The 11,575-nt window shown below is 37.3% G+C and overlaps 1 protein-coding gene across 5 annotated transcripts in view; it reads right to left on the bottom strand.

Annotated features, from left to right (window-relative positions):
- The window catches only part of ZC3H14 (zinc finger CCCH-type containing 14), a 60,785-nt gene extending 52,572 nt beyond the window's left edge, over positions 1-8,213 (bottom strand). For all 5 annotated transcript variants that reach the window (XM_021000378.1, XM_021000375.1, XM_021000376.1 and 2 more), the window contains exons 1-2: positions 8,047-8,213; positions 6,946-6,988 (exon numbers count right to left, since the gene is read on the bottom strand). In XM_021000378.1, coding sequence (XP_020856037.1) covers positions 6,946-6,988; positions 8,047-8,082 — 79 coding nt within the window. In that variant the 5' untranslated portion in view covers positions 8,083-8,213. The remainder of the gene's footprint in view (positions 1-6,945; positions 6,989-8,046) is intronic.
- Positions 8,214-11,575: the final 3,362 nt, after the last annotated feature.

Raw genomic sequence — 11,575 nt, forward strand, 5'->3', positions numbered from 1 at the left:
AGAGATGAGGAGAAAATTTGGAACTCAAAGTCTTATGGAAGTGAATGTTGAAAACTAAAACTAAATAAATTTATTATAAAAAAGTCAATGTTGAAAACTAAAACTAAATAAATAAATATATAAAGAAAGCTGACTCAGTTCCATGAAATGCCAGGAAAGGGAAAAAAAATACTGATAAAATTCCTATTAAATTCAAGAGATATTATCAAGGGCATGGTGAATGTTAAATATTTAATCCAGCATGTGAAATGTATCTAACAATAGTGTAAAAGATGTCCTTCAGGATATGGATGACAGGCAAAGGAGATGGGTCAATCACGTAGTAAGAATGGGAGATAACAGTGAAGAATCTAAGTGGTACATCAGTAGCTCTAGATAAAAAAAAAAATAAGAGGAAGTTCTCTAGTAAGTTGGGTAACTCACTATCTTTCTCCTCAAAATTACCCTTCTTCCAAACTTAGCTATTACCATCAAGAGCATCATTGTCTTGATGTCATTTTCAACTCCTCATTCTCACTCATGCCACACAGTTAATCAATTGCCAACTCTGATCCTTTTTACCTTTACAACATCTCTTACATACGTCCCCTCTTTTCCACTCATTCAGCCACCACCCTATTACAAGAGTGAACCACTAAAATTAAGTTTCCTATTTGATCTCCTAAGCCTTCAGCCTCTACCCACTCCAAGCTATCCTCCACAAGACCACCGAACTGGTTTTCCTAAAGGGAAGGTCTGGTCATGTTAACCGCTATTCCTGCCCCCTCCAACTCCACTGGCTCCCTATTAATTCTAGTATTCAATATAAACGTCTCTGTTTAGCCTTTTAGTCTCTCTACAACTTGACCCCTTTCTAGGTTTACTGCAGGAGTTATGAAACTTTTTTGTGGTATGGACTCCACTGGCACTTTGGGAAAGCTCCTGAAGGTAAGGACTTCACTTTTGTCTCTGTATCCCTGGTGCTTAGACCAATGCCTAGCACTTCATAAATCCTTAATAAACTCTTGCTGATTAACTGCCCAAGGTCATATGATTACTAAATATATTCCAAACACAGTTCCTCTTACTCCAAATCCAATATCCTTTAGACTGTACCACATTGCCTTGCAGAGCTAGCTCTCATCTCTCTCCTCCCCCACCTCACCAGTCACTTGCTTAGATTTCTCCTTCTCGATATCCCGTGGGTATCACAAACTCAAATGGAACTCATGTTTCTCCTAAACATGAATTCATTCTTCAGAATGCTCAATTTCTGTTGAAGGCAGCACCATCCTTTCAATCATTCAGGTCTACAAACTCAGAGTGATCCTTGATTTCTCCTATTCCTTCATTCCTCAAGTCTTGTCTATTTTAGCTTCATAATATCTTTCAAAATTCCTCCTTCTCTCCCATAACATGGCTCCTAGTTCAGCCCCTCATCACCTCTGGAATGGATTACAATAGCAACCTCCTAATAGATCTCCCTGCTGTCCATTCTCCAAACAGCTCAAAAATCTTCTGTGGCTTTCTATTGCCTCTAGTATGAAATACAAACTCCTCAGCAAGAACCTTAAAGCCTTCCACAATCTGGCTGCAACCAACCTTTCAAGTTTTATTTTATACTATTCCCTTTCATTCAAGTCTACATTTCAACCAAATTGGACTACTAGTTGTTCCACAAACTCAATGCTCAATCTCCTCTCTACCAATGGTTTTCCATGCCTTCTATCCTCATTTCCACCTTCGGCTCAGTTCAGATGACACCTATTCAAAACTTTTCCTAGGTCCCAGGTGATTAATATTCTCTCTCATACCAAACCGTTTTTTATATACTTATCTATATACACTTTATATAGAGATAACACGGCATAATAGATTAAATAAAGTAACTGACAAAGAGCTAGGTTCAAATCCCACTTCTGATGTCCAACTGGTTCAGCAGACTCTTTGGGCCTTATCTATTAAATCACAGACAATTATGTTCATTTGTAGAAGAAATGCCAAACTGAGACCTCCCTAAACTGAGAAAATCACATATTCCTATATACATACTGTATCATCCCAGTAGAATTGGAGTCTTTGAGGGCATGCACTGTTTTGTTTGTCTTTGAATCTCCAGTGCCTAGTATCAAATACCTGACAGCTTTAATAAGTTTTATTGGGGGAATTATTAAGCTAAGACTAACATTTTTCTAGCTTGTTTTGATACTTTTCACTTGATATAACAGATAATTAAAAATTGAATGAAAAGCCCAAATTTAAGAATATAAAAGACAATAAAAAGACTACCTTAGTGGAACAGATCATATAAGCAAGACTGAAGAGCAAATGCACATAACAATCTACAGAAATCAACAAATTCAACATCCAGGATTACTGACTTAAAACTACATAGTTTTATTATCTAGTACCTATGCTAATATTTTAGATATAAAAAAAATCAAGGGTCAGTTAAGTTATCTGTCCAAGGTCATGCAAGTAATAAGTGGCTGAATGTTCTCTAGTGACTTTTTATAGTAAACCATGCTGCAATTCCCCAAATTACTGGAAGAGGGCTTTATTCAACTGCTGGGAAAATAGGAAAACAGCTTGGTAGAAAATAAGTTTTGACAAACATTTTACACCTTTAAATACAATAAATTCCAAATGGGTAAACAACTTAGATGTAAAAAATTATCTATATCATGAAAATCTTTCACAACTTTAGAATTTCTAACCAGACATGGAATAAAGGAGATTATATAGCTCCAAATATCTCTGATAAAAGTCTACCATCTGAAATCTATAGAAATTTGACCCAAATCTATAAATCTGACATCTTATATCTGTACAGAAATGGTACAAATCTACAAGGGGAACTCATTAGTAGATAGGTGGTCAAAGAATATGAACAGTTCCCAAAAGAAGAAAAACAAATTATCATTAGAAAAACTTCAAGATTTTAAAAAATCAAAGAAATGCAAATCAAAATAACTCTGTGATATCAATTTATACCCATCAAACTGTCTAAAATGTCAAAAGATAGAAAAATTCAATGTTGAAGGGATATATACAGAAAAGCACAAGGAGCTATGAACTGGTCCAACTATTAAGGAAAACATTTGGAATCATGTGAGAAAAGTTACTAAATTTTTCACATGCTTTGGCACAGTGATCTCAGTACTTAGATATAACCCAGGAGGCCAATGACAGAAAATACTAGATGTGTCAAAAAATTCCTAGCAGCATTACTGGAATGAAAAAAAGTTGGAAATAAACTATGTGCACAATGACTACAGGATGGCTAGACAGATTATAATTAATAAACGTAAAGGGATTATTATTGTACCATAGGGCATGCCAAATAAGAATGCAAACATAAAAAAGGAGTTGTAGGAACTGAGTCAAAGAAAGGAAAGCACCAAAGGAATACTATACAAAATAATTACAACATAAATGAAAACAATATTAAAGGCTACAAAACTCAGGTCACATACAATACACAATGAACTTCCAAATTAAATTTAAATCTCACACCAAAAACAAACTCAAAAAAATGACAAAACTTAATAATGGTGTGACTACGGTAAAAAGTTACCCTAATACACTGCTAATAGAACTGTGAACTGGTTAAATCATTTTGGAAATCAATGTGTAATAGTAATAGTGAGCTACAAAAAAAAAATTCCGTGTACCATTTGACCTGGATATCCCACTGCTAGACAGGTAGCAAGGTGCTATGGAAAGTGCACTGTTTTTATACAGAAAACCTTAATTCAAATTCTGATTCTACGACAATGAAACCTTGGGGAAATCATTTAACTTCTCTGATATTCAGTTTTCTCATCTATAAAATGAAGGATACTAGATTTCTAAGGCCTTGTCCAGATCTGAATTCCTATGACTATATCCTCATTGAAGGTTACTGGGCACAAGGAAGGGACAGGGAAGGGAAGAGAAACTTATCTGTACAAAAATATTTTCCTTATTTTTTTCTTCTGTGAGTTTTCAAAACCCAGCCAAAAGTAGAACTGTAAAAAATTGATGAACTATCCTTCCATGAAATAAGAAAACACACAAAAACCTGATTCTCAAGTACCTGAACTACAACCAACTGAACCAGTCATGCTAATTTTTCTCCTGTAAGTCAGGAAAAAATAAAGCCTACTACAGGGGGAAAAAAAGAAAGAAAAGGAAAAAGCCCACACCAAACACTTTTACAACCATGTAATACAAAAACTTTAAAATTAACAGGCAAAATGGAAATGTCAACACCGTATTGTTATGCAAGACTGATGGCTTTTGCTTTGTTCAAGGCCATTCACTGGGGGGGGGGGATCATAAAAATACTGACTAATAAAAATTTCTCCAATCCAAGAATGTGCTGAACGTATACTATAAGACAATATTAAATTTCTTTAGTTATATCCTCACCAAGTAAAGTAATAGCCATCCTTCTTAAAGAACACTAATTTCAAGACATCTTTATTTGCCTACAAAACAACTGAATAACACACAAATCTGTGGGCATCTTATCTTTCCTCTTAGAAAATGAGGTGCTTGAGACAACCAAAATTTTAAACAACTAATAAGCATTTATTAAGCACCTCCTTTGTGCCAGGAGTAGTTCAAGACACTGGGAATACAAATAAATGAATGAAAAAATTCCTCTTCTCAAGGAGTTTACATTCTAATGGGAAAGATAAGTATTTATGTAAGACTTTACAGAATGCAAAGAGAATAAATACAAATAGATGATACATAAATACAAAGTAATTTGGGAGGGAAGGCATTAGCAGTTGGGGCATCAACAAAGGCTTCATGGGATTCTCTTTTATGCTCTGCCCAGAGTAGGTACCTAATAAATATATGCTGAATAACTAAGTTTTCATATGCCTAGAAAGCTTTTTGCATTTTCTTCTATGTATACATCTGCTATGCAATTCTATAAACAAGGCAAATGAAAATTATGAGGTGGACAATGGTGAATACCGGAAATTCTAGTCCCAAATCTGCCAGTGACTAGCATTTTACTTAAACCTCTTTGAGCATTATTTTCCTCATGTATAAAATTAAGGTAATACTTGCTCTGTCTACCTCATAAGGTTGCTGTAAGGTTCAAACAAAATAAAGTATACTAAAGTGCTTTGACAACTACACAGGATTAATGAACATTTTCAGAAACTAGATGGCCACTGAGGAACCTTCAAACTCCAAATAAAGGATTTTATTTGTACAACTTCTATTAATCAAGGAATACCAAGTCACAGCATAACATCTTCGAATACATGAAGCTTGTAAGGTAGTGCATTTTAATTGTATGGATTTCTTTGGAATCCTAGTAATTATTTTTCATTTTATCTAAACCAGAGAAGAAAAAGATAAAATTAATATTATGCAAGGAGACAGGACCAGGAGTAGGAAAAAGTGAATTACTTGGAATAATCTTTAACTGGATGAAAAGAGCAGCCAAGAGACAACACAACACATACAATAAATAATTTCAAAAACCTATGAAGATGCATTATCAAATCAAAAGGATGGTAGACAAAACGGAAGCCTAAAAACAAAGGTACAAGCATCCGTTATTAGGTATGGAAAGAGATGAAAATGTTAAAAAAAAAAAAACAAAAACCATGTAACAAAACAGCTCTAAAAATGAGATACCCAAGTGAGGAAATAAGAACCTAGAATAGACAAATAAGTAAAGGTGACAGGATAGGGAAAATATGGTAAAATCTTAATACAACTCCCCAAATGAAGAACTCATAAATAGGATAAGAATGTCCAAATGAAGAAGACTCATATACAAAGAGTTCCAGTAAAGTTTTAAAAACAAGAAAAAATGGAGGGGAGGGAGTTCTTAACCTGGGATACAAGGGTATATTTCAGGGTGTCGATGAACTTGGATGGAAAAAAAAAATTACATCTTTATTTCAATTCGACTAAGTTTCCTCTGTAATCTCATTTATTTTAGGAATTTAAAAACTTTATTCTGATAAGCAGTTCACAGGTTTTAAACTAACAAAGGGGTAGATGACACAAAAAAGGTTTTTGATCCCCTACTCTAAAACCTTAGTATTTTCTTCAGCGACTTGATTAAATGCCTCAATTGTACATTTACTAAATTTTCAAGTAACAAAAAGCTGGAAAGAATGTCATTATGATTTTTAAAGCCTAGCAAATTTGGCCAAATCTAGTAAGATTAAATTTAAGATAGACAAATGTTGTTTTACACTTCAGTTTAAGACATCTCCTTTACTAGTATGGGAGAGGTACAGCTAAACAACAGTTCAAAATAAAAAAGGAAAAGATCAAGAAGACCTCTCTGATTTAACACTCAATATGAATATATAATTTAGCAACCAAAAAAGTCAATGAGATTTTAAGTAATTGTGATACAGAGGAATCAAAAGTGATAGTATTTTACACTGGTCAGACTACATTTGGAATTCTGTTCAATTCTGGGTCCATTTTAAGAAGGACCTAAAGTTCAACAAAATTCAGAGAAAAGCAGCCAACCTAAAGGGCCTCAATGTCATGCTTTAAAAGTACTGACTGGTGGAAGTAGAGATTCAGTCTAAAGAACAAACTTATCAAAAAGGGAGTTCTGACAGCTGCTTTCAAGTAACTGAAGGGGTATCTTACAGAAGAGAGATTAGACTTGCTCATCTTAGTCCCAGAAGGCAGAACTAAGAACAATGTGTCTAAATGACAAGGGCAAGATTCTACTCAATGTAAGGAAAATCTTCCCAACAATAAGAACTGTCTAAAAGTGGAATGGCCTGTCAGAAGGTAGTATAGCTCTCTCTTCCCCCATGGGAGATCTTCAAGCTGAAGTTGCATAGTTTGTCCAGGATATAGTGGGGAGGACTCCTTTTGGAAGGGGTCGGCCTTTGAAATTCTATGATTCTATGGCATCTCTAATTGTATAATATAAATCAATAAACTATCAAATTTACAACTTACAAATATAACAAAACTTACCAACATAAGCTCCCAATTCTTGCAATTTTCCCTTAATTGCACTCTGTAAAAAAAATTGGGCACATGAGAAATGAAATAATCATTTAAAATATGACAGAACATGACACAAAAAAATCAAAGCTTCGTGAAGAACTCGGACAACCAAATGATGTCCACCTTTGAAATTGAGATTGCCTATTTCTCACTCGGCCTTTTAGACAGTCCTAGCATATTTATTTAATCCCATGCTAGTTCCTAAATTGAACATCACAAGGAGCCAGTGTAATAAAGCAAAGTAAATATCTATATTGAAAATTCATCAAAAAAAACCAGAAAATTCATCTACTTTGGGGGGGGGGGGATTTTTGCTGACATGGGCCACATTCTTTTCAAAGACTATACATATTCCAAAATTTGACTTGACGAATTTTTTGTTCTTGTTAGCAGATCAGAGACGACCACGTTTGGTCAGGTTTCTAATTCAATTTGATGAATTTTTTGTTCTTGTTAGCAGATCAGAGATGACCACGTTTGGTCAGGATTGTAAAGACAGCGCCCCTTAACCCGCCCTCCCCCCCAAGGCAATTTTCAGTGAGTAACAGCAATATAACAGTGGATTTCAAGAAAAGCCTCGGGTCTCTAATTAGGTGGCTCATTAAAAGCTCTGCCATAGGTGGGAGGACGCCGCCACAACCCCTGGAGGCGACTTTATTAGGGGTCTACGAGAAAAACAAACCAAACCAAAACACAAAAAACGCGCTGCTTGCAGCCCCCGAGCAGCTCGCACACTTCAAAGGCAAACCAGCAGAGGAGCCTGAGGCGACCAGGCCGACCCGCAGGCGTCGGGGGAGGGGGAGCGGCCGCCAGGGAGCCCGCCCCAAGCCGCGAGAGGGTCCTCGACGCCGCCCCGGCCAAAGCCCTCGTCACCCCCGACAAGCCGGGCGTCCCGCTGAGCCTCGGCCTCGGCCTCGGCCTCCGCCCGGGCCCCACGCCTAGACACGGCCTCGCCCCCTCCCCCCAGACCCCAGCCCATCGCCCGCTGCTCCCGCCAACGCTCCCTCAGCCCCCACCCCCCACCCTGGGCCGGGCTGACTGACAGACCGACGCCGGCTCGGGCCTCACCCGGATCTTGCGGCTGATCTCAGTGCCGATCTCCATGGTCCCGGAGGGGGTGCGGGCCGGGCTCGGGTGGTTGCGGCGGCCTCCGTTACCGGGCACCAGCAGCTCCTAGGTCGTCCGTGCAGCCACCGCCGCCACCGCCGCCCCCGCTCCGCCCCCGCAGCACGCACGGCGCGTCCCCGCCCCCAGCCTGGCGGGGAAGACGAAAGGAGAACTAGAGGAAGGCAGGAAGATTAGGGGAAGGAGCGTCGCCTTCCTCCTCTGGCGCGGCGCTGCAGGGCGACGGCCGCCCTCTGCTGGCAGGAGGGGCGCAGAGCGCGCACTCACTTTTCCTCCTTTCCCCTCCCCCATTCGTCTTTCGTCTTCTCCCCTCCCTCCTCCACCTCCTCTGGTCCCAACCCCACCTTCTCTTTCTGTTGCTCTTCCTTCTCCCCTCTTTCTCCCTCTCCCCTTCTTTCTTTCTCCTCTTCCTCTCCCTCCTCTCCTTCCCTCCTCCTCCTAACTTAACTGTTAGATGAAATCCTCTCAATCACCCAAGCTCAACCAAAGAGTCACCTTCCACTCCTCACTGTCTCTCACACCGCATATCCAATCTTTTGCCAAATTCTGGGGGTTCTCCCTTTAAAATATCTCCTACATACTCCTTCCTCTCCTCAGATACTGCCAGTCACCTTGGGATGGAGACCCTCATAGCCTTCTGCCTCACATCTTTTCTTACTCCAGTCACTGATCTTCCTCTCTGAAGCACCTATCTGACCTTGTTACCTCCCCTGCTCAGTCAACCTCAGTGACTCCTTTTTATCTCCAGAATCAAATATAAAATCCTGTTTGACTTTTAAAGCCCTTCCTAACCTGGCACTCTCCAACCTTTCCAGTTGTTCATACCTCCTTCATTACCTCATTACCTTCATTACCTCCACATACTTTATAATCCAGTGACTCTATCCTCTCTACTATTCCTTGTATACAGCACTCCATCTTCCAGCTATTTTTATTTATTTATTTAAAATATATGTTGCAGATGATTCAATTACAAATGTTATGGTAATTGTGATATTGAGATTAAATCTGACTTAATCATATCAAAGCAATGAGAATATTTGTCAATGTATATTAAAGACATAGACAGCTGAAGAATGACCAAAGAACAGTCTAGATTTTAACAGCTCTTCTTAAACTGTGGGCTGCAACCTCATATGGGGTTATGTAACTGAATGGGGGAGGGGTGTCACAAAAAATTTGTCAGTAGTAAAAGGTTTCTGAACACGCACGGACCAAAAATTAATTCAAAAGGAAACAAGTAATGAATCCGAGGTATTTCTGGCAGCGCTTGCCTGTTGCACAATTTCACTGCAGCATTGGTTTTGAACACACAACACGTACACTTTGCACTGGGCATTCCATCATACCACACAACACCAACTAATGCTGCCAGAAACCGCCTTGTGTCAGAGTTAAGACTATTGTATGTTATGAATTGCAGTGTTTTTACTACACATATAAAGTTTTCTGCTCCTACAGAAACATAATAGTTTAATTATAGAAAATAAAGACTTTTAATATTTTCCTACTGTCATTCCTGAAATTAGTATCAAATTAGTATATCTTTTGATAATACTGTGTTAGAATGTTTGATTTTTAAAACTGCTATTATATCCTTATTTTACAGAAACATAAGTGTTTAATTGCAGGAAGTAAAGACAAAAACCCTTTAATAACATTTCTCCTCCATCATCACTGTATGTGTATGGGTGAACATCAGTTTTTTAAATTAAGCACAAATGTAATTCCATGCACTAAAGCTAATATTTACTTGAGAAACTATTAGCAATATTTATTCACATTTTAGGACAAAAATATTTTTTAGTTATGGATAAGTGGCTAAATTTAGACAGAAGAGGCAAAAATACTGATAACAATGCGGCAGACACTCTGCTACCAGGTTGTATTACACCTAAATTGACAAGAAAAAGAAAATATATCGAATCATTTTTGCAATATGAATTTACTTCTAATAGTGATAGTGGTGTGGAAAAACCACTTTGTAATGAAGTTTTGGCTGTAGAGAGCATGAAACCAGCCCAACTGAAATGACATCTTAATACCAAGCATGCAGTGTTCTGCAATAAACCAAAGGAATATTTTGAATGACTTTTAAAATCATCAATGTTTTGAGAAATTTCTTACTGTCAATAAAAAGTATATACTTGCATCTTATGAAATTTCTTATTTAATTGCAAAAACTAAAAAGCCCTACATGATAGAAGAGTTCATGTTACCTGCTGCTATTAAAATGTCAGAAATAGTTCATGGGAAAAAGTGTGAAAATGACATTCATAAAATTCCTTTGTCGAGTCACACTATTTCCAGAAGAGTTTTTAAATTAGTAATGACCAATTCCAGCAGCTTATTGCCAGGCTTAAGGGCAGCTCAAAGTTTGCAATTCAGTTAGATGAAACAACTGGTATTTCTAATGCGGCATAGTTGTCACTTTATGTAAGGTTGTTTATGAAGGAAGCATACTTGAGAAAGTACTGTTTTGTCACCCTTTGGAAGGGCATACAAAAGGGGAAGATATACATCTTAAAGTTGAAGAATTTTTAGCAAATAAAGGTTTACAGTGGAAAAATTGCATTGGAGTCTGTGCAGATGGTGCTGGAGCAATGATGGGTGAGAATGTTGGATTTGTAGCAGAAGTTAAAGCTGGTGGCAGTGAACATATCACTTTTACTCATTGCATGATCCATCAGGAGGCACTTGTAACTAAAAAAATACCACCAGAGCTAGATATGTTTCATGATACTATCAAAATCATTAACTTCATTAAAAGATATGCCCTTAACAGTCATTTGTTTTCAAACCTTTTGAAAGACATGAACTCCTATTGCAAAAGCTTATTACTACATGCAAAGGTACAGTGGCTCTCAAGAGGGTGAAGTTTAAACAGATTATTGAAATTGAAAGATGAAGTTATATTTTTTAACTGAGCAGAAATCTGATTCTGTTCATTTTTTTCATAATAACTTATGGCTTTCAAAATGATGTTAATTTGTCAGATATTTTAGGAAAACTCAATGATTTAAACATGTCCCTTCAAGCAAAAAATTGTAACATATTTATGTTAAAAGATAAAATTGAAAGTTTTACTAAAAAAGTTAACATATGGAAGGGTAGGGTGGAAAATTGTTCTTTAGAAATGTTTACAGCTACAGATGATTTCCTAATTGAAAATAACCTTCCCAAAGATTTAATTGTAAGAGTTATAGCTGATCATCTGAAGTGCCTGGAAACACAGTTCAGAAATACTTCCCTTCAAATTTTTATTCTAGTTGGGTTCATAAACCATACTCAATTGAAATAAAAAATGTCAGTCTTCTGCCATTAAAAGTTCAAGAGGAATTTGTTGAGTTATCAAGCAACACAGGTTTAAAACCTGAGCTACCTAAAAAATCGTTTAATGAATTTTGGCTTGGCATTAGGACAGAATTTCTAATAGTTTCTGAAATGGCCCTAAATATACTTTTGCCATTTT

Source organism: Phascolarctos cinereus, unplaced genomic scaffold (genome assembly GCF_003287225.1).
Source record: "Phascolarctos cinereus isolate Bilbo 61053 unplaced genomic scaffold, phaCin_HiC Scaffold_3;HRSCAF=262, whole genome shotgun sequence".
NCBI classification, from domain to species: Eukaryota; Metazoa; Chordata; class Mammalia; order Diprotodontia; family Phascolarctidae; genus Phascolarctos; species Phascolarctos cinereus.